At 48.4% G+C, this 23,973-nt stretch overlaps 1 protein-coding gene across 1 annotated transcript in view; it reads left to right on the forward strand.

Annotated features, from left to right (window-relative positions):
- Window positions 1-7,601: 7,601 nt before the first annotated feature.
- Window positions 7,602-23,973, forward strand: part of mmp17a (matrix metallopeptidase 17a) — a 134,866-nt gene continuing 118,494 nt past the window's right edge. Inside the window, exon 1 of the mRNA XM_086011907.1 lies at window positions 7,602-8,325. Within this exon, the coding sequence (XP_085868033.1) occupies window positions 8,236-8,325 (90 nt within the window). The 5' untranslated portion in view covers window positions 7,602-8,235. The remainder of the gene's footprint in view (window positions 8,326-23,973) is intronic.

Consider the following 23,973-nt stretch of genomic DNA (forward strand, 5'->3'; position numbering starts at 1 on the left):
CTCATCTCTATCCTAAATGGCTTACCCCTTATCTTTAGACTGTGACCCCTGGTTCTGTACTCCCCCGCTATCGGGAACATCCTTCCTGCATCTAGTCTGTCTAGTCCTGTTAGAATTTTATAAGTTTCAATGAGATCCTCTCTCATTCTTCTAAACTCCAGCAAGTATAAGCCCAATCGACCCAATCTCTCCTCATACGTCATTCCTGCAATCTCAGGTATCAGTCTGGTGAATCTTCACTGCACTCCCTCCATGGCAAGAACATCCTTCCTCAGATAAGGTGACCAAAACTGCACACAATACTCAAGATGTGGTCTCACCAAGGTCCTGTACAACTGCAGCAAGACATCCTTGCTCCTGTACTCGAATCCTCTAGCTATGAAGGCCAACATACCATTTGCCTTCTTAACTGCCTGCTGCACCTGCATGCTTACCTTCAGCGACTGGTGCACAAGGACACCCAGGTCTCGTTGCACTTCCCCTTCTCCCAATCTATTGCCATTCAGATAATAATCTGCCTTCCTGTTTTTGCCAACAAAGTGGATAACCTCGCATTTATCCACATTATACTGCATCTGCCATGCTTCTGCCCAATCACCCAACCTGTCCAAATCATACTGGAGTTTCTCGGCATCCTCCTCACAGCACACACACCCACCCAGCTTTGTGTCGTCTGCAAACTTGGAGATATTACATCTAGTTCCCTCGTCTAGATCGTTAATATATACTTGGCCCTTCCTATTTCTCATCTACATGTTGCCCCTTGGTGACATCATCCGAAAACCCAGCGTCAGTTTCCACATGTACGTTGACGACACCCAGCTCTACCTCACCACCTCTTCTCTCAACCCCTCCACTGTCTCTAAATTGTCAGACTGCTTGTCCGACATCCAGTACTAAATGAGCAGAAATTTCCTCCAACTAAATATTGGGAAGACCGAGGCCATTGTTTTCGGTCCCCGCCACAAACTCCGTTCCCCAGCCACTGACTCCATCCCTCTCCCTAACATCTGTCTGAGTCTGAACCACACTGTTCGCAACCTTGGTGTCATATTTGACCATGAAATGAGCTTCCGACCACATATCCGCAGCATAACTAAAACCGCCTATTTCTACCTCCGTAACATCGCCCGTCTCCGCCCTTGCCTCAGCTCATCCGCTGCTGAAACCCTCATCCATGCCTTTGTTACCTCGAGACTTGACTATTCCAACGCACTCCTGGCTGGTCTCCCACATTCCACTCTACGTAAACTTGAGATCATCCAAAACTTGGCTGCCTGTGTCCTAACTCGCACCAAGTCCCGTTCACCCATCACCCCTGTCCTCGCTGACCTACATTGGCTCCCGGTTAAGCAACGCCTCGATTTTAAAATTCTCATCCTTGTTTTCAAATCCCTCCAGGGCCTTGACCCACCCTATCTCTGTAACCTCCTCCAGCCCCACAACCCTCCGAGATCTCTACGCTCCCCCAATTCTGGCCTCTTGAGCATCCCCTGATTTCCATCGCTCCACCATTGGCAGCCGTGCCTTCAGCTGCCTGGGCCCCGAGCTCTGGAATTCCCTCCCTAAACCTCTCCGCCTCTCTCTCCTCCTTTAAGACTCCTTAAAACCGACCTCTGACCAAGCTTGGGGTCACCTGTCCTAATATCTCCTTGTGTGGCTCGGTGTCAAATTTAGTTTGATCATCACTCCGGTGAAGCACCTTGGGACGTTTTATTGCGTTAAAGGTGCTATATAAATACAAGTTATTGTTGTTGTTGGAGTCTCCAGGAATTAAAGACTAATTTTTAGGACTCTGCTGTGAGCAAAAACCCGGGAGAAAAATCAGAAGAGGCAATAAAAAATTTAAGTTAAAAAAAAAATTATTTGAACACTTGTTTATTAGCTATAAAAAATATCAGACTTGGGGAAATTGCTGACATTCACCACGCGGTCTGCAGCGGTTCAAGAAGGCGGCTCACCACCACCTTCTCGAGGGCAGTTCGGGATGGGCAATAAATGCCGGCCTTGCCAGCGACGCCTACATCCCAGGAACTAATAAGAAAAAAAATTATGGTTGTTTGACTGAGAGTCAAGTATCATCCCATTGGGTAACAAAGAGTCTATTCATTTTCCGATTGGCCGTGGGAAGGTGGTGCACGGTGAGGATGGACGTGTCATTTGCTATTTGTGGGATCTTGCTGTGTGTGGCCTGGTTTCTCCATTTGCCGACAAAACAAGTGGCGGCATTTCAAACAGAACTCATTGGCTGTGAATTATTTGGGGAAATTCTGAGGACATGAAAGGTGCTATGTAAACATGTGCGTTCTTCCTTTACTTCAATCAAAAACCTGGGTCGGTGATTGGTTGGGAGTTAGGAGACAGTAGAGTCAGGACAAAGGGAACGTTCACTGATTGGTGGGATGTGACAAGTGGTGTTCCCCAAGGATCTGCACGGGGGGTCAGCTTTTAGTGACTACAGTTCATTGGCTACACGTGTCAGCCGCGGCTCAGTGTTGCCCCTGAGTCTGAAGGTTGTGGGTTCAATTCCCACTCTGGAGACTTGAGTAGAAAAAAAATCCAGGCTGATACTCCAGTGCAGTGCTGAGGGAGCGCTGCACTGTTGGAGGTGCTGTCTTTTGGAAGGTCATTGATGAAGCAGCTGAAGATGGTTGGGCCAAGGACACTGCCCTGAGGAACTCCTGCAGCGATGTCCTGGGGCTGTGATGATTGGCCTCCAACCACCACAGCCATCTTCCTTTGTGCTAGGTATGACTCAAGCCAGTGGAGAGTTTTCCCCCTGATTCCCATTGACTTCAGTTTTACTAGGGCTCCTTGATGCCACACTCGGTCAAATGCTCCCTTGATGTCAAGGGCAGTCACTCTCACCTCACCTCTGGAATTCAGCTCCTTTGTCCATGTTTGGACCAAGGTTGTAATGAGGTCGGGAGCCGAGTGGTCTTGGCGGAACCCAAACTGAGCATCAATGAGCAGGTTATTGGTGCGTAAGTGCCACTTGATAGCACTGTCGATAACACCTTCCATCACTTTGCTGATGATTGAGAGTAAATTGATGGTGCGGTAATTTTCCAGATTGGATTTGTCCTGCTTTTTGAGGACAGGACATAACTGGGCAATTTTCCACATTATCAGGTAAATGCCAGTGTTGTAGCTGTACTGGAAAAGCTTGGCTAGAGGCCCGGCTACCTCTAAGAACATAAAACAAAAGAAATAGGAGCAGGAGTCGGCCATTCGGCCCCTCGAGCCTGCTCCGCCATTCAATAAGATCATGGCTGATCTTCGACCTCAACTCCACTTTCCCGTCCGATCCCCATATCCCTTGATTCCCCTAGAGCTCAAAAATCTATCGATCTCAGCCTTGAATATGCTCAATGATTCAGCATCCACAGCCCTCTGGGGTAGAGAATTCTAAATAATCACAACCCTCTGAGTGAAGATATTCTTCCTCAACTCAGTCCTAAATGGCCGACCCCTTATCCTGAGACTGTGACCCCTGGAGGAGTAGTCTTCAGCACTACAGCCGGGATGTTGTCAGGGCCCATAGTCTTTGCTGTATCCAGTCGTTTCTTGATATCACATGGAGTGAATGGCTGAAAACAATGACACCATTGTGGCAAAACCACCAACGGACCCCTGTATAAATGTATAACTGCCTTTAACAGAGTGCTACAGCACCTATGTTTGTTTACTGTATGTAAATAGCCGTTCTGGATAAGCCCCAGAATCAGCGCGATGACGTCATCACGTTGGTCATGTGACACCTCGAACGGCGGGAAACGTGATGATGTCATGACGTCAGAGAGTGGGAGGTTCCCAACTCAGACCTCGTGAAACCAGCACCAGAAAAGACCTGTTGATTATTTCTCCTGCATGCAATTGCTTGTTCTCTAGTTTCTATTAAACTTTGTTTTATTATCGGACTGACTCAACCTCAGTGCTTCAGTTAGGGATCTGTCGATTCCTACACCATTAACATTATTAGCATGTTTTGTAAATTTGAAAAAATAAAAAATTACTTGCATTTCTGTAGCGCCTGGCATGACCTCGGGATGTCCCAAAGCGCTTCACAGCCAATGAAGTACTTTTTGGAGTGTGGTCACTGTTGTAATGTAGGAAACACGGCAGCCAATTTGCGCACAGCAAGCTCCCACAAACAGCAATGTGATAATGACCAGATCATCTGTTTTAGTGATGTTGGTTGAGGGATAAATTTTGGCCAGGACACGGGGGAGAACTCCCCTGCTCTTCTTCAAAATAGTGCCATGGGATCTTTTACATCCACCTGAGAGAGCAGACGGGGCCTCGGTTTAACATCTCATCCGAAAGACGGCACCTCCGACAGTGCAGCGCTCCCTCAGTACTGCCCCTCCGACAGTGCGGCGCTCCCTCAGTACTGCCCCTCCGACAGTGCATCACTCCCTCAGTACTGCCCCTCCGACAGTGCAGCGCTCCCTCAGTACTGCCCCTCCGACAGTGCAGCGCTCCCTCATTACTGCCCCTCCGACAGTGCAGCGCTCCCTCAGTACTGCCCCTCCGACAGTGCAGCTCTCCCTCAGCACTGCCCCTCTGACAGTGCAGTGCTCCCTCCATACTGCCCCTCCGACAGTGCGGCGCTCCCTCAGTACTGCCCCTCCGACAGTGCAGCGCTCCCTCAGTACTGCCCCTCCGACAGTGCGGCGCTCCCTCAGCACTGCCCCTCTGACAGTGCAGCACTCCCTCGGCACTGCCCCTCTGACAGTGCAGCACTCCCTCAGCACTGCCCCTCTGACAGTGCAGCACTCCCTCAGCACTGCACTGAAGTGTCAGCCTGGAATTTTGTGCTCAAGTCTCTGGAGTGGGACTTGAACCCACAACCTTCTGACTCAGAGGCGAGAGAGTGCTACCCACTGAGTCACGGCTGACACGTGAGGCAAGAGCTAAATGGAAGAATGTAAAACCAAATCCACCAAAGAGAGAACTGGCTGTGGAGAGACCGACTGTGGTTAGTAGTAAACCTGCTCAAAGTTGGATGATCAAATCATCTCTAACCTCACTGGTTCTCTGTAGCGAGCTGTCAAATAACCTTAAGTAATGGCTTGATGCAATTGCTTTCCAGCAGTTTCGAGTCTTTTAATGATTTCATGTCATTTCTAAAAATAAATACAAATACTTAGCATTTAGTTGCTGCTAAATCTCTGCTGAATTGAGTGGTACATCAACATCTGTCAGTGAGCAGATGAGTTTGCAGAGCATATGAAGCTGGTGCAAGGGAGGACTGGAATCCGTCAGCTTGCTAAACATTTACTGCAATATAATTGCGTTTGTGATTCCGTGCCAGTCAATAATCCGTCCTTCGGTAATTAAATGGGGGTATTGTCCTGCTATCCAGTGCTTTAGCCGGGGTCATGTTGATAGCACATTGACCTTCTTTGAACAGCTGCCCTGATGATGCAGGTTCGATTCTCCAGAAGCAGCCAAGGACTGGCAGACACAATTCATGTCAGCGATTCCCTTGGAATAAAAGTCTTTCAAACCGATGCAGCGCAATTTAAAACTCCTTAATGCTAAATCGAAGGAACTGTCCTATTACAGTAAACATAAAAACACAAGAAATAGGAGCAGGAGTCGGCCATTCGTCCCTTCGAGCCTGCTCCGCCATTCAATAAGATCATGGCTAATCGTCTACCTCAACTCCACTTTCCCGCACTATCCCCATATCCCTCGATTCCCCTAGAGCCCAAAAATCTATCAAACTTAGTCTTGAATATACTCATTGACTGAGCATCCTCTGGGGCAGAGAATTCCAAAGATTCACCACCCTCTGAGTGAAGAAATTTCTCCTCATCTCAGTCCTAAATTGCCGACCCCTTATCCTGAGACAGTGACCCCTGGTTCTAGACTCTCCAGCCAGGGGGAAACATCCTCCCTGCATCTACCCTGTTGAACCCCTGAAGAATTTTATACGTTTCAATGAAATAAACAAGTCTCTCCTACATTTAGAAATATATATATATATAATATGTGAATTTAATAAGTGATGTGCCAAGTTGTTGTAGGTGATGTATATGAAAGCTGCCTTCTGTTGGTTGAAAACGTTTGATTCCATCAGAATGATTGAAATGGCAGAACACCGATACACTGGGAGGGCTCTTGGTGAGAATCATAGAATTACATCGAATTTACAGCACAGATACAGGCCATCGGCCCAACGCATCCATGCTGGGGTTTATGCTCCACACGAGCCTCCTCCCACTCTATTTAATTCATCAACATATCATCAGGGCTCGAGTCAGGAAAGGACCCCATAGTCTAGTATTGACGTGAAAATGGATTATAAGGAAACCATCAACTTATTCAGATCAATCTTAGCAATAAGTGAAAAAGCAAATAAATTTTACCTGATCTTCTTGCTGCATTGAGAGAATTAAACATCGAACACTTCTCCATTCCAACACTCTCCTGGTCCGCCTCCCACCTTCCAACCCTCCGTAAACTTCAGCTCATCTATAACTGTGCTGCCGGTGTCCTAACTCGCACCAAGTCCCGTTCATCCTGTGCTCGCTCACCTACACTGGCTCCCGATCTGGCTATGCCTCAACTTTAAAATTCTCAGACTTGTGTTCAAATGCTTTCCTCCCTCTCCCTATCTCTGTAACCTCCTCCAGCTCTGTGACCCTCTAAGGTCTCTGTGTTTCTCCAATTCTGGCCTCTTGCGCGTCCCCAATTTTAATCGCTCTACAATTGGCGGCCGTGCCTTCAGCTGCCTGGGCCCTAAGCTCTGGAATTCCCTCCCTAAACCTCTCCGCCTCTCTCTCTTCCTTTAAGACGCTCCTTAAAACCTACCTCTTTGACCAAGCTTTTGGTCGCCTGTCCTAATATCTCCTCCGGTGGCTCGGGGTCTATCTTTTTGTCTGGTTACGCTCCTGTACAATAATGGCGCTATATAAATGCAAATTCTCAATGTCTGGCAATCCAGCTCTCACTAGATAATGACACAATACTGCTCGCCTGAGTCAGAAGGCTGTGGGTTCGAGTTCCACTCCAGAGACTTGAACACAAAGATCTAGGCTGACACTCCAGTACAGCACTGAGGGAGTGCTGCACTGTCGGAGGTGCTGTCTTTCGGATGAGACGTTAAACCGAGGCCCTGTCTGCTCTCTCAGGCGGATGTAAAAGATCCCCTGGTGCTATTTTGAAGAAGAGCAGGAGAGTTCTCCCCGGTGTCCTGGGGCCAATATTTATCCCTCAACCAACATCACTAAAATAGATTATCTGGTCATTATCACATTGCTGTTTGTGGGAGCTTGCTGTGCACAAATTGGCTGCCGTGTTTCCCACATTACAACAGTGACTACACTTCAAAAAGTACTTCATTGGCTGTAAAACGCTTTGAGACATCCTAAGGTTGTGAAAGGCGCTATAGAAACGCAAGTCTTTCTTTCTTGTTAATACCAACATGGTGTTTGTCTGCATCTCAGGCCTGTGCCTGGGGAGAAGGCTCCAAGCAGGGAGCAGTGTCTGTAATACACATCGACAGCAGTAACATTTGATGTGGGGGAGGGGGTTAATCCACCTGAATCAGATGCAAGTGCTGATTTTGCTCTGGGTGCGGGGGGGAGTGAGTGAGTGAGGAGCCGCTCTTGCAAACTCGCAAAGCTGCAGCCTTCCTTTAAGAGAGAGAGAGAGCAACAACCAAGAAACGCTTCTGTGAATCGAAGCCCACGCACAATGCCAGATGATGGAGATCGAGGAGCCGGCAGAGAAAGACTTTGAAGAGAGAGAGAGAGCGAGAGTTGGAAGCGGGGCGGATGGTGTGAGGCTGGTGGGATTGCTGGCTCTTGGTGCCCTGCACTGATTCGATGTTCCAACCCAATCCTGCCGCTAATTGAATTTGTACCGATGTGATGTGTGAGTCGGATTGGCAGCTCCTGTCCACAGCCCAGGCGGGGTTGGCATGGCTTGTGCCCAGGTTGTAAATGGTTCTGCACAGTCGCTGCGCACAGCAGGCGTTTGGATGGAGGCAAAATATTTTTTTTAAAAGTTCATCTGCCTGGTTTTTTTTTTCAGATGTTCCTTATTTTTCTTTTGCATGAGATCCAGTGGACCTGGCTGACCGTGAGGAGCTGGGAGATTGGGAGATTGGTTGCTGGATTTTTTGGGGAGAGGAGGGAGGCGGTGAAGAGCAGACTTTGATCAACACCTGGGCAGACAGTGAGGATCCAGCCACAGACCTGTTGGATTTTAACCCGGGCGGACATGTCGCTCCCGCTGATGGCCCTGCTCACGCTGCACTTGCTCGGGACAGACTCGGTCCCAGCCTCAAGCGAGGAAATGAACACGGGGATTGTAAGTATGACTTGGGGGGAAAACGGGACGGCAGATTACAACCCCCCCAAAAAAAACCCATCTGGTGCTTTTACACTCACCGCGCGAAGTGGGATTATTGCAGAGAGAGGCGGCTCGCTGTGATTCTCCCGGGCTCGGGGTAAGAATCCCCTTTGCAATTTCATGCATATTTCTGGTCCGGAAACACAGAGCGGGTGTGTAACAGTGAAAGGCAGAATCGTTTAATAAAAGAGAGAGAAGGCGAATTGAAGAGCGCGTTCAAAACAAACTCAATTGTGAATTTTCAGAGTGGTGCAGAGAGTCTCTGACCCGATTGACAGCAAAACCCGCCGTTATTGGGGCTGTGACTTGCATCGGTCGGTGTGCCAACTTTTTGCATTTCCCCAATAATTTGCATTCCGGCTCCGTTGCCGAGTCCTGGCTCGGTGCCGATACTGATCGAGATGAGGGGCTGTTGTCAAAGTATATCTGTTGAAAGGGGGAGAACATTTCAGCCACTCCCTCCCTCCCCCAGCGTGTTGGTGCTGGGAACCTGTGGCTCTCCCCATTGTTTGTTTGGGTTGAGGTTGCCGCCTGTCTGAAGAGCTGGCAGATTGACAACACTGGCAGCAATAAGCTCACTGTCTCAACACTGCCTGCCCTCTGAAGATGGGGGGGATTGGCTGTTCAATACCTGATCAGAGTGACGGGTTGGTAAATCCAACCAGTATTTGTATAAATTGGAATAATTTTGGTACCTATTTGGCAAACCACAATTTGAAAAGCCAACCTTTTTGGATTAAAAAAACCACTTGTGCCTTTTATCAAATGCCTTGAATCTACAATTGCAAAATGAGTCTTGAAAACACAGGGGCATCAGAAGAGAATGTGGAAGCCTTCGCGATGCCCACCCTGCCCACCCGCGGTACCCTCCATCGATGGGGACACACCAGTCCGCTTAGCCCGCTGGCTGCATCTATAGCCAGGCTCGTGCCCCCTTTCAGTATTGGCTCCTGCTGCATTTTCAGACTCGTTCTGAAAGATGTTTTCTTCAATAGCTGAAGGTAGCCTGGGTGCTAACTGTGGTCCAAATTTTAGCAGCGGCTGGCGTTAAGAATAAGAGAGCCCTTAAAGAGACCAGCAGACAGGGACACATCACTAACTGCCACAAGTAACTGCAGTCTGCCGCCCTGTTTATTTTAAATGGATAGATCGGATTTTGCTCTGTACAGCAGCAGCATTATTTCCACCAAGTGGTCCTGTTTTGTGTCAGTGCCCAGACTGAGATTGTTAAAGGAGCGCTCCCTCCGATGGCTCAATGTGTAATGGCAGCTGATGGTCTTCACCGGAACAGCACAGACCCCCCCCGCCCAGAGTGTGTGAGCGAAGCCCATCGCAGCGAGACTGTTACACTCCCCGCCACATCACCAAGCTTGGGAACAATTGGCCAGCCCTGATCCTGTGTGATTGTGAGTGCATATTCTAGCTCCGAGGAAAGATTGGATAGGCTGGGTTTGTTTTCTTTGGAACAGAGGAGGCTGAGGGGAGATTTAATTGAGGTGTATAAAATTGAGGGGCCTCGATAGAGTGGATAGGAAGGACCTATTTCCCTGAGCAGAGAGGCCAATAACCAGGGGGCACAGATTTAAAGTCATTGGTAGAAGGATTAGAGGGGAGTTGAGGAGAACTGTTTTCACCCAGAGGGTGGTGGGGGTCTGGAACTCACTGCCTGAAAGGGTGGTAGAGGCAGAAACCCTCATCACATTTAAAAAGTACTTGGATATGCACTTGGAGTGCCGTAACCTACAGGGCTACGGACCAAGAGCTGGAAAGTGGGATTAGGCTGGAGAGCTCTTTGTCGGCCGGTGCGGACACGATGGGCCGAATGGCCTCCTTCCGTGCCGTAAATTTCTATGATTCTATCTGCGTGTATGTGAGTGTGCAAGAGAGAGAGTGAGGAAGAACATTAGACAGAAATAAGAAGAGAAAGTGATGGAGATACACAGCAGGTTCATCAGGGAAAGGAAGGACGGGTTCACTTTTTGGATCTACACCAGACCTAGATTGGCCTTGATAGTTCCTTCCTGCCCAGGCCTCCACCCACAGTCCAACAGCCCACTGACACTTGAGTCGAACATATAGATGAACCACGAGCAGGGCCTCCCAGTGTCCATCACACTGCACCCCAGTCAATTGGTGCCTTTGGAGAGGGAAAGAGGGAAGCTGAGAAAACCTAAGGGAGAATTTTTTTATTATTCACTCTCGGGATGTGGGCGTCGCTGGTAAGGCCGGCATTTATTGCCCGTCCCTAATCGCCCCTGGAGAAGGTGGTGGTGAGCCGCCTTGAACCGCTGCAGTCCGTGTGGTGAAGGTACTCCCACAGTGCTGTTAGGGAGGGAGTTCCAGGATTTTGACCCAGCGACGATGAAGGATCGGCGATATATTTCCAAGTCAGGATGGTGTGTAACTTGGAGGGGAACTTGGAGCTGGTGGTGTTCCCAGGCGCCTGCTGCCCTTGTCCATCTAGGTGGAAGAGGTTGCGGGTTTGGGAGGTGCTGCTGAAGAAGCCTTGGCGAGTTGCTGCAGTGCATCTTGTAGATGGTACACACTGCAGCCACAGTGCGCCGGTGGTGGAGGGAGCGAATGTTTAAAGTGGTGGATGGGGTGCCAATCAAGTGGACTGCTTTGTCCTGGATGGTGTCAAGCTCCTTGAGTGTTGTTGGAGCTGCACTCATCCAGGCAAGTGGAGAGTATTCCATCACACTCCTGACGTGTGCCCAAGGGAGAATGGTCTGCACATATTGCTTTATTTATAAGTGAAAGCTCCTTCAGGGATGAGGATACTCTTTGTTCTTCATTGAGTTTCTCAGTAACTTGCTCTTAGAGTTCAGCTTCCTTAGTTCCAATAAAATTTGCATTAGCTGTTACTTAGAATTTGATCAGTTACAAATATAGACACAGTATTTAATATATTAGATGTAGTGTTAAAATATTTGGATGTTTGTGCCATGATCAGATGTGTAGGTGCTCGATCGGGCGGCCGTCATGCATCAGAATGGCAGGACTTCAATTTTCAATTTTAATTTTTATTAAGTCTATTTAGCCTGATCCATTTGGTAAATGAGATAGCAGTTCATTTACCGTAATGTGTCAGCCGTGGCTCAGTGGGCAGCACTCTTGCTTCTGAGTCAGAAGGTTGTGGGTTCAAGTCCCACTCCAGAGACTTGAGCACAAAAATCTAGGCTGACATTCCAGGGCAGTACTGAGGGAGCGCCGCACTGTTGGAGGGGCAGTACTGAGGGAGCGCCGCACTGTCGGAGGGGCAGTACTGAAGGAGTGCCGCACTGTCAGAGGGGTAGTACTGAGGGAGCGCTGCACTGTCGGAGGGGCAGTACTGAGGGAGCGCCACACTGTCGGAGGGGCAGTAGTGAGGGAGCGCTGCACTGTCGGAGGGGCAGTAGTGAGGGAGCGCTGCACTGTCGGGGGGGCAGTAGTGAGGGAGCGCTGCACTGTCGGAGGGGCAGTACTGAGGGAGCGCCGCACTGTCGGAGGGGCAGTAATGAGGGATCGCCGCACTGTCGGAGGGGCAGTAGTGAGGGAGCGCTGCACTGTCGGAGGGGCAGTACTGAGGGAGCGCCGCACTGTCGGAGGGGCAGTACTGAGGGAGCGCCGCACTGTCGGAGGGGCAGTACTGAGGGAGCGCCGCACTGTCGGAGGGGCAGTACTGAGGGAGCGCCGCACTGTCGGAGGGGCAGTACTGAGGGAGCGCCGCACTGTCGGAGGGGCAGTACTGAGGGAGCGCCGCACTGTCGGAGGAGCAGTACTGAGGGAGCGCCGCACTGTTGGAGGGGCAGTACTGAGGGAGCGCCGCACTGTCGGAGGGGCAGTACTGAGGGATCGCCGCACTGTCAGAGGGGCAGTACTGAGGGAGCGCCGCACTGTCGGAGGGGCAGTACTGAGGGAGCGCTGCACTGTCGGTGGTGCCGTCTTTTGGATGTGACGTTAAACCGAGGACCTGTCTGCCCTCTCAGGTCGATGTTAAAGATCCCACGGCCACTGTTTCGAAGAAGAGCAGGGGGAGTTCTCACCGGTGTCCTGGTCCATATTTATCCCTCAACCAACATCACTAAAAAACAGATTATCTGGTCATTAACACATTGCTGTTTGTGGGAGCTTGCTGTGTGCAAATTGGCTGCTGTGTTTCCTACATTACAACAGTGACTACACTTCAAAAAGTACTTCATTGGCTGTAAAGCGCTTTGTTAAATCCCAGGGTTGTGAAAAGCGCTAGAGAAAAGCAAGTTCTTTCCTTCCATGATTTAAATATCGAAACTTATCTTAACTTATAAGGCTGTGCATTTACAATCCTAACTGGCTCTTGTGCTGATTTACAGTGTCTGAATATTTTGTAGAACCGTGCCCCTATTTAATTTGGGAATTCAAAGAGTTCTGCTCTTGTGCAGAAATGTTTCCTCAGTTCTGACTTCTCCTTTACAAATGTGTAGCACATAAAATGAAGGTTTTTTTGAACCCTCTGTGCTGTTGGACTCCCCCCTGTGCTCCGCTGCCCCCGTGTAATCGTGTCATCTGTACATTTAGAAAAATCAACTCACTGCTTTATTAACGGCTGTAATAATGATTAAATTGCACCTCCTTGTGGCAACAGTGAAATTGCAGCAAACTTCTTGTCTATTTCTACAGGGCTGTTTGAAGACAGTGGTTTTTAAGCGTGGTTGTGCGGTAATTGTGGTTAAACAAACCTAAACATGTGGACGGGGCCTCGGTTTAATGTCCCATCCATAAGAAGGCCCCTCCGACAGTGCGGCGCTCCCTCAGCACTGCCCCTCCGACAGTGCGGCGCTCCCTCAGCACTGCCCCTCCGACAGTGCGACGCTCCCTCAGTACTGCCCCTCCGACAGTGCGGCACTCCCTCAGCACTGACCCTCCGACAGTGCGGCGCTCCCTCAGCACTGCCCCTCTGACAGTGCAACCCTCCCTCAGTACTGCCCCTCCGACAGTGCGGCGCTCCCTCAGCACTGCCCCTCCGACAGTGCGGCGCTCCCTCAGTACTGCCCCTCCGACAGTGCGGCGCTCCCTCAGTACTGCCCCTCGGACAGTGCGGCGCTCCCTCAGTACTGCCCCTCGGACAGTGCGGCGCTCCCTCAGTACTGCCCCTCCGACAGTGCGGCACTCCCTCAGCACTGCACCGGGAGTGTCCAGTCAGATTATACGCTCAAGTCTCTGGAGTGAGACTTGAACCCACAACCTTCTAGGCACCATGAGGTGAGAGAGTGCCACCCACTGAGCCAAGCAGACATAGTGATTGGTTTGCTTTGTCTTTGTAATAAAAGAAAAACGTAATTAATTTCCCTTCCTTTCAAGTACTTTAATACATGAGCTTGCTCTCTAATACTGCAGAGGAATAAAATGAGTTTGGTCTCCAGATTAAGTTTGCTGCTTTCGAGACCTGAACTTGCCACTGACAGAGTAAAGCTGGGGCGGCAGGTGTGGGGTTAGTAATTATATTATTGTGTTCTGGAGCCAGCCCCTGATGCAAGATCCAAAGTTGGAAGTCCAATATTGCTACGTCATGTGATACTTTACCTAACACTGGAGATAAAGACTACTCTTACCAGCAAGTGCTTCTCAGTGTTTAATCTTAACCATGACCTTAGTCTGTAAATACTACAGAACATCTGGCTCAATCAGCAGGGCTCTAAAACCGCTGTGCGCCATTCCCTTGACTGTGCGGTACCTCTCTTACTTTCAAAAGCCTACAGAAGTTTGTGAGGAGCTTTGAACTTATTACCATTCTTCATTTTGAAGTCTTTCGGTTTCTAACTGTGCTCCACTCAATCAGTAATTGGGTGAATTTTGAATGATAGCCAAGGGAGATTTGGAAAATCGAACAGCATTGGCAAACCCCAGAAATGTCCTTTCAATCCAATTAATTGGAAAACCAGAACGGAAGACTAACTGCAGAACCTAAACCCCAATCCCAATTTCACCCTCACTCCTGCTGAGTTCCAAAAGGATGGTTTGTCTCCCTGCTTTCTATTGCAACTGATGGGTCTCGCTGTCACTGAACCTTGAGCAGTCTCAGCACGGACACATACAAAACCAGCACAAAATTCTATAGACTCTTACAAGCAGCCAGGTCTCAGTTATTTTGAGGGAGATTGTGAGGGAGACCCCCTTGGAACTGTGAATCGCAACAGCTATTAAATAGAGTGCTATGCCTGTGATTTGTATCCGAGTACAGAAGTATTGTTTCGTGAGCATAGACAGGATGTTTTTCAATCCCGGGGAGAGTCGTCCATTGCTCGACAAGGAATTACAGCAAATTTTACAGCACAGAATCAGGCCATTCGGCCCAACTGGTCTGTGCCGGTGTTTCTGCCCCACACGAGCCTCCTCCCACCCCTCTTCATCTCACCCCATCAGCATATCCTTCTATTCCTTTCTCCCTCATGTGTTTATCCAGCTTCCCCTTAAATGTATCTCTGCTATTCGCCTCAACCACTCCCTGTGGTAGCGAGTTCCACATTCTCACCACTCTCTGGATAAAGAAGTTTCTCCTGAATTCCCGATTGGATTTATTAGTGACTATCTTATATTGATGGCCTCTAGTTCTGGTCTCCCCCACAAGTGGAAACACCTTATCTATGTTTACCCTATCGAAACCCTTTCATAATCTTAAAGACCTCCATTAGGTCACCACTCATCCAGCCTGTTCATTTGGGCTTTACAGCCTGGATAGGAGATGTCTATCTAACAGAAGGCAGAGAGTTGGGATAAATGGTTCATTCTCAGACTGGCAATCAGTAACTAGTGGTGTTCCGCAGGGGTCATTGCTGGGTCCCCAACTCTTTACAATCTATATTAACGATTTGGAGGAGGGGACCGAGTGTAACATATCAAAGTTTGCAGATGATACTAAGATGGGAGGGAAAGTAGTGAGTGAGGAGGACATAAAAAACCTGCAAGGGGACATAGACAGGCTAAGTAAGTGGGCAGAGATTTGGCAGATGGAATACAATACTGGAAAGTGTGAGGTTATGCACTTTGGCAGGAAAAATCGTAGAGCAAGTTATTATCTTAATGGCAAGAAACTGGAAAGTACTGAAGTACAAAGGGATCTGGGGGTCCTGGTGCACGAAACTCAAAAGGTTAGTATGCAGGTGCAGCAAGTGATTAAGAAGGCCAATGGAATGTTGGCTTTCATTGCTAGGGGGATAGAATATAAAAATAGGGAGGTATTGCTTCAGTTGTACAAGGTATTGGTGAGACCGCACCTGGAATACTGCATACAGTTTTGGTGTCCATACTTAAGAAAAGACATACTTGCTCTCGAGTCAGTACAAAGAAGGTTCACTCGGTTAATCCCGGGGATGAGGGGATGGACATATGAGGAGAGGTTGAGTAGATTGGGACTCTACTCATTGGAGTTCAGAAGAATGAGAGGCGATCTTATTGAAACATATAAGATTGTGAAGGGGTTGGATCGGGTGGATGTGGGGAAGATGTTCCCGATGATGGGTGAAACTAGAACTAGGGGGCATAGTCTTAGAATAAGGGGCTGCTCTTTCAAAACTGAGATGAGGAGGAACTACTTCACTCAGAGGGTGGTAGGTCCATGGAATATGCTGCCCCAAAAAGCTGTAGAAGCTACATCATTACATAAATTTAAAACAGAAATAGACAGTTTCCTAGAAGTAAAGGGAATTAAGGGTTACGGGGAGCAGGCAGGAATTTGGACATGAGTCTAGGTTCGGATCGGTCATGGCCCTGTGGGTAGCGGAGCGGGCCCAGGGGCCGTGTAGCCTGATCCTGCTCCTATTTCGTGTGTCTAATTCTGTTAGATTCAGGAGATGGTTCTGTGATAGTGGATTGGCGGTTAGGATCAGATCAGCCATGATCTTATTGAATGGCGGAGCAGGCTCGAGGGGCTGATTGGCCTACTCCTGCTCCTATTTCTTATGTTCTTATGTCTGGGAAGTGATCTTATAGACGGATACGAGATAGTAAGTGGTATGGAAAAGGTAAATTTGGGATATTGCTTTAAATTACGGGAGTAGTACAAACTAGGACAAGGTAAGCCCCAGGCATTTAAGGCGAAGCTGGATAAACACATGAGGGAGAAAGGAACAGCACAGTAGGAGGCCATTCGGCCCGTCAAGCCCGTGCCGGCTCTCTGCAAGAGCGCTTCAGCTAGTCCCGCTCCCCCGCCCTTTCCCTGTAGTCCTGCAAATGTTTTTCTTTCAGGTACTTATCCAATTCCGTTTTGAAAGCCACAATTGAATCTGTTTATCCAGCTCCCCCTTAAATGTATCTCTGCTATTCACCTCAACCACTCCCTGTGGCAGCGAGTTCCAAATTCTCCCCACTCTCTGGGTAAAGAAGTTTCTCCTGAATTCCCTATTGGATTTATTAGTGACTATCTTATATTGATGGCCTCTAGATCTAGTCTCCCCCACAAGTGGAAACATCTTCTCTATCAAACCCTTTCATGATTTTAAAGACCTATATTGGGTCACCCTTCAGCCTTCTCCTTTCTAGGGACGAGCCCCAGCCTGTTCAATCTTTCTTGATGGGTACAACCTCTCAGTTCTGGTATCATCCTTGTAAATCTTTCTTGTACCTTCTCCAGTGCCTCCACACCCTTTTGTAATATGGAGACCAGGACTGTGCACTGGTGTGCTCTAACCAAGGCTCAATACAAGTGTAACAAAGATTTTAAATTCTCTCCCTCTAGAATTGGAGTCCAGGGCTTTCTTTGCCTTTTTAATTAACCTGTGTCGTTGCTTTTAGTGATTTGTGTCTCTGTACCCCCAGATCCTGCTGTTCCTCTACCCCATTTAGATTCTTATTTTCCAAGGTGTATGTAGCCTCCTTATTCCTCTTACCAAAATGCATCACCTCACACCTATCTATATTAAAGTTAATTTGCCATTTACATGCCCAAGGGTCCTGAATTGATCAAACTAATCAGTTTGAGGCACAGTGGAAAGTATTGCCCACGATCAGCACAATCTCCCATATTTGGAATCCAACAGTCCGAGCCTCATGTTCCTTCCTTTGGTGCCTTTTAATTAAAAATGTTGTCTCCTTCCTTACCTCGACCCATCTATCGATTACTCTCTTCAGTCAGGAGAGCTTGATGCTACAGCCTGCCGACCTCAATCTACGCTGCTCCTCAGTTGACCCCATGCGGTGGACAGCAATTGGTTTTCACTTCCCTCACCCCCCTTGGTCTAGAATGTTGGAAGGCTGGGCTATCTTCATTCTAATGTAAAGTTAAGCCATGAGCACTTGTTCACACCTCAGGAGATCAGACTGCTTTGTCTTGGAATATCTATCGAAAAAAGGTGAAGGAAGTCCCACAGGAATTTCCCAGAGGTTTTCCTGTGAGGGCCGTAGGTTTTACACACTCTCGCCTCTTTCCAGGAGAGGGTGAGAGGTGGGAAGCAGTGTGTGAGGTTACACCATCGACTGGATCGGGGGGGGGTGGGGGGTGGGGGGAGGGGCTGCTGGTTCAGGTGTCCGCCATGGCTCAGTGGTAGCCACATCTCACCTCTGAGTCAGAAGGTCGTGGGTTCATGTCCCACTCCAGAGACCTCAGCACAAAATCCAGGCCAATGGTCCCAGTGCAGTGCTGAGGGAGCACTGCACTGTCGGAGCGCCGCACTGTCGGAGCGCCGCACTGTCGGAGCGCCGCACTGTCAGAGCGCCGCACTGTCGGAGCGCCGCACTGCCGGAGCGCCGCACTGCCGGAGCGCCGCACTGTCGGAGCGCCGCACTGTCGGAGCACAGCACTGTCGGAACACAGCACTGTCGGAGCGCTGCACTGTCGGAGCGCTGCACTGTCGGAGCGCTGCACTGTCGGAACGCAGCACTGTCGGAGCGCTGCACTGTCGGAGCGCAGCACTGTCGGAGCGCAGCACTGTCGGAGTGCTGCACTGTCGGAGGTGCCCTCTTTTGGATGAGATGTTAAACTGCCCTCTCAGGTGGAAGTGAAAGATCCCATGGCGCTATTTTGAAGAAGAGCAGGGGAGTTCTCCCCAGTGTCCTGGGGCCAATATTTATCCCTCAGCCAACATGACTAAAACAGGTCATTTATCACATTGCTGTTTGTGGGATCTTGCTATGCACAAAATGGCTGCCTCGTTTCCTACAACAATGACTACACTTCAAAATGTACTTCATTGGCTGTAAAGTGCTTTGGGATGTCCTGAGGTTGTGAAAGGCGCTATAGAAATGCAAGTCTTTCATGTCATTTCTCACTCTCCATATCTAATATGGCTTTTCCTACTCTTAGAATTTGTTGCATAAATTTGTTGATCCTCCTTCATTTGCTCAGCACTTCCTGCTTAATATCAGTTGGCAATTCAGCAGATAATCTTACTTTTTTAAATGTGTTTCTAACTCCTCATCACCATAATCTCTCAGCACAAGGGATTAAAGGGCATTGCTTATTAATCTTCCAATGTCTGTTTTAATCTGTAATCACATCCGACTGATTCGAGCCAGTATTTTCAGATCACTTTAAACAGACCCTGAGAGTGTTGCAGTTTAACATTGTGTGTGTATTACTGTTGCCATCTGTGTAACTTCCTCCGGCCCTACAACCCTCTGAGATCTTTGCGCTCCTCCAATTCTGGCCTTTTGAGCATCCTCGATTTCCATCGCTCCACCATTGGCGGCCGTACCTTCAGCTGCCTGGGCCCTAAGCTCTGGAATTCCCTCCCTAAACCTCTCCACCTCTTTGCTCCTTTAAGACGCTCCTTAAAACCTACCTCTTTGACCAAGCTTTTGGTCACCTGTCCTAATATCTCCTTATGTGGCTCGGTGTCAAATTTTCGTTTGCTAATCGCTCCTGTGAAGCACCTTGGGACGTTTTACAATGTTAAAGGCGCGATATAAATGCAAGTTGTTGTTGTAATTGGTGTGGTCAAGATAAATGATTTCTTTCAGTGAGGGGGAAAGGTTCTTTCCACTTCTATGCCTATTTGTTGATTGGTTTGCAGGTGAATCACACCCACTCTCCACCGACTGTTCCCGTGAAGGAATTTCGAAAGCAGAGTGGATGAGCTACCTAGCTCAGGAGCCCCTGCTCCCTGTTGAATGGACTGGGTAATGAGAGACTTGGGCTGTGATGTATTGGACTGTCAGTGTAATGGAGGCAATGAAATGGTTTGGGTGTGAAGCAATGTTCTCTCTCTAACTTTTGTTCGTGCATGGTCCCTTTAAATTTGCTGCGCGGTATCTTCCAGCGGCAGAGGCTGGTGAGCGGCCTGCGCGGGACCTCCCGATTTTGATGCACGGCCGCACACCTTAGCGGGGACATTGGTGCGAAGCGCTGTCTTAAATGTCTGGGATCAAGTTACGTCAACTCTGTTCTTTGACAATCAATTCAATGATTGATTTTTCCAAAAGGTTATTTTCCTTTTGCTTCAGGTCCTAACCTACTCCCCTTGTCATCTGTGAGCCGGTAGAGGAGATAACCGAGCCTGGCCCAGGATGGCTTACCCTGAGAATCCATGTATATATATTGTCAAAAATGGATAAAGACACTCTTCCCTATGGGGCATGCCCAGTCACGTTGATTTGCTGTATTGGGAAGTTAACACTCCTTTTCAACACCTCAACAACAAAGTAATTGGTAGAAGGATTAGAGGGGAGTTGAGGAGAACTGTTTTCACCCAGAGGGTGGTGGGGGTCTGGAACTCACTGCCTGAAAGGGTGGTAGAGGCAGAAACCCTCATCACATTTAAAAAGTACTTGGATATGCACTTGAAGTGCCGTAACCTACAGGGCTACGGACCAAGAGCTGGAAAGTGGGATTAGGCTGAATTGCTGACACGATGGGCCGAACAGCCTCCTTCTGTGCCGTAAATTCCTAGGATTCTGCAACAACAACTTGCATTTATATAGCACCTTTAACGTAGCAAAGGTGAGCAACTCGAAACTGTGGAAGAGCAGAAGGGATTTTGGTGTCCAGGTATAAAAAGCGATCAAAAAGGCTGATGGAATGTTGGCCTTTAACTCAAGGGTCTGGAATACAAAGGGCAGGAAGCGATGCTTCAGCTGTACCGAGCTCTGGTCAGACCCCACCTGGAGCATTGTGTCAGTTCCGGGCCCCGCACCTCAGGAAGCCTCGGAGGGGGGAGCAGCACAGATTCACCAGAATGATACCGGGCCTTAGAGGGTTATAATTAAGAGGACAGGTTGCCCAGACTGGGCTTCCCTTCAGTTTAGAAGATTGAATGGTGATCTATTCAAAGTGTTTAAAATGATAAATAGATTTGATAGGGTAGCTGGAGAAAAACTATTTCCGCTGGTGGGAGAATCAAGAACAAGGGGGCACGATCGTAAAATTAAAGCAGGGGTGGTGTCAGGAAGCACTTCTTCACACAAAGGGTGGTGGAAATCTGGAACTCTCGCCTTCAAAAGGCAGCTGATGCTGGGGGTCAATTTTCAAGATTGAGATCAATAGATTTTGGTTGGGTAAGGGTATCAAGGGATATGGAGCAAAGGCGGGTAAATGGGGTTGAGGTACAGACTAGCCATGATCTAACTGAATGGCGTAGCAGGCTCGAGGGGCTGAATGGCCTCCTCTTATTCCTATGTTTGAGGGGCTGAATGGCCTCCTGTTAGTCCTATGTTCGAGGGGCTGAATGGCCTCCTCTTATTCCTATGTTTGAGGGGCTGAATGGCCTCCTCTTAGTCCTATGTTCGAGGGGCTGAATGGCCTCCTCTTATTCCTATGTTTGAGGGGCTGAATGGCCTCCTCTTAGTCCTATGTTCGAGGGGCTGAATGGCCTCCTCTTAGTCCTATGTTCAAGGGGCTGAATGACCTCTTATTCCTATGTTTGAGGGGCTGAATGGTCTCCTCTTAGTCCTATGTTTGAGGGGCTGAATGGCCTCTTATTCCTATGTTCGAGGGGCTGAAAGGCCTCTTATTCCTATGTTTCAGGGGCTGAATGGCCTCCTCTTATTCCTATGTTTGAGGGGCTGAATGGCCTCCTGTTAGTCCTATGCTCGAGGGGCTGAATGGCCTCCTGTTAGTCCTATGTTCGAGGGGCTGAATGGCCTCTTGTTATTCCTATGCCCCAAGGCGTTTCAGTCCACTAGTTTCCTGTTTTATGACTTGCTTTAGTCATTCATTTGAGTTCCCCACACCTCTTGTCATTTCCCTCTCTCCTCTCGCCCCCTCAGCTGTCTCTCCGGAGGGCGCTGAGCCAGGCTGTGTTACAGGTCAACAAGTCCCAGCAGGTCTCGGGGACCACGTTCATCATGTGTGACCATATCATAGCTGATCCTTAACCTCACAAGCAAACTTTGCAACACGAGTCACCGGATAGCTTATGAGCCAGATGGCTGGTCTCGGCCTACCCAGTTAACTGTAGCAGGCCTACTCCTACAGGCCGAGATCTGTTAAAGGCACAGACCACTAATCAAACCTGGGACACTTTCCGATTTACACAGCCCAGTACCACATCGGGTGCTGCTTTTGTTCACTCTGAATTTTCTCCAACAGAATATTGAGAAGAATAAAACCATCACGTTTGCCCTCCATTAGGGATCCAGTGGTCTGTTCCCAATTTAATATTTACTGGACATTTTGTGAATTGAACTCCTGTCTACTGATAGCTCGCTTGTGACCACTCTGAACACTTAACTTCAGGCTTGTTGCTATCATCTGACCTTCATTCCATCCATTAGCTGAAGCCACGTTTGACAGCTCTAATTATACCTAGTAACCACGTAACTTAATTAACAAGTATGCTTATTGCTTGCATTACCAATCTTGATCCCCCCCCACTCCCACTCCTCATTAGCCAATGAACCAGTTGCTTTGCCGAGCCTGAGACCGCCCAGACTCCTGTATAAAGGGAGCGTGTGCTCAGCATGTGTTTCGGTGTAGGCCATGGCTCAGTGACAGCACTCTCCACCTCTCAGTCAGCAGGTTGTGGGTTTGTGTTCCACTCCAGAGCCTTGAGCACATACATTTAGGCTGATGTTCCCACTGAGGGAGCGCCGCACTGTCAGAGGTGCCGCCTTCCAGATGAGACATTAAACCGAGACCCCGTCTGCTCTCTCAGGTGGATGTAAAAGATCCCATGGTACTATTTCGAAGAAGAGCAGGGGGAGTTCTCCCCGGTGTCCTGGCCAGTATTTATCCCTCAACCAACATCACTAAAAACAGATTATCTGGTCATTATCACATTGCTGTTTGTGGGAGCTTGCTGTGCACAAATTGGCTGCCGCGTTTCCAACATTACAACAATGACTGCACTTCAAAAAGTACTTCATTGGCTGTAGAGTGCTTTGGGATTTCCTGAGGTTGTGAAAGGCGCTATATAAATGCAAGTCTTTCTTTCATAGAAATGGTGATTCCTGCACCACTATCTGTTCTTCTGAGTGTTTAGTCCGGCAATGATGTCTTAGAGTATCCCTCAATGCTATTTCTTTTTACTTAGAGGATGGTTTAACTTGCTTTTTGTAGGTGAATTTTATAAAAATGTTATTTTTTTTTCTTTATCTCTCTATGTGAGGAAGTTATGCTGCAGGGGAGCAGTCTACTAACGGTAGCACCACTGTGGGACAGAGTATAAATCAAGAAATAATGGGGGCTTGTGAGAAAGGTACTGTGATAATCATGGGCGATTTTAATCTTCATATAGATTGGACAAATCAAATTGGCAAAGGTAGCCTTGAAACATAGAAAAATAGGAGCAGGAGTCGGCCATTTGGCCCTTTGAGCCTGCTCCACCATTCAATATGATTATGGCTGATCCTCTATCTCAATACCATATTCCTGCTCTCTCCCCATACCCCTTGATGCCTTTTGTGTCTAGAAATCTATCTATCTCCTTCTTAAATATATTCAGTGACTTGGCCTCCACAGCCTTCTGTGGTAGAGAATTCCACAGGTTCACCACCCTCTGAGTGAAGAAATTTCTCCTCATCTCAGTCCTAAATGTCCTACCCCGTATCCTGAGACTGTGACCCCTCGTTCTAGACCCCCCAGCCAGGGGAAACATCCTCCCTGCATCCAGTCTGTCTAGCCCTGTCAGAATTTTATACGTTTCAATGAGATCCCCTCTCATTCTTCTAAACTGTAGTGAATACAGGCCTAGTCAACCCAATCTCTCCTCATACGACAGTCCTGCCATCCCAGGAATCAGTCTGGTGAACCTTCGCTGCACTCCCTCTATGGCAAATATAACCTTTCTTAGGTAAGGAGACCAAAACTGCACACAGAACTCCAGGTCTGGTCTCACCAAGGCCCTGTACAACTGTAGTAAGACATCCTTGCTACTGTTCTCAAATCCTCTTGCAATGAAGGCCAACATACCATTTGCCTTCCTAACTGCTTGCTGCACCTGCATGTTTGCTTTCTGTGACTGGTGTACAAGGACACCCAGGTCCCTTTGTACATCAACATTTCCCAATCTATCACCATTTCAATAATACTCTGCCTTTCTGCTTTTCCTAGCAAAGTGGATAACTTCACATTTATCCATGTTATACTGCATCTGCCATGTATTTGCCCACTCACTCAACTTGTCTAAATCGCCTTGAAGCCTCTTTGCATCCTCGCAACTCACAGGAAGAATTCATAGAGTGTATTCAGGATGGTTTCTTAGAACAATACGTTGTGGA

Source organism: Somniosus microcephalus, chromosome 19 (assembly GCF_052327205.1).
Source record: "Somniosus microcephalus isolate GS21.2 chromosome 19, FLI_Smic_1.0, whole genome shotgun sequence".
Lineage (NCBI taxonomy): Eukaryota > Metazoa > Chordata > Chondrichthyes > Squaliformes > Somniosidae > Somniosus > Somniosus microcephalus.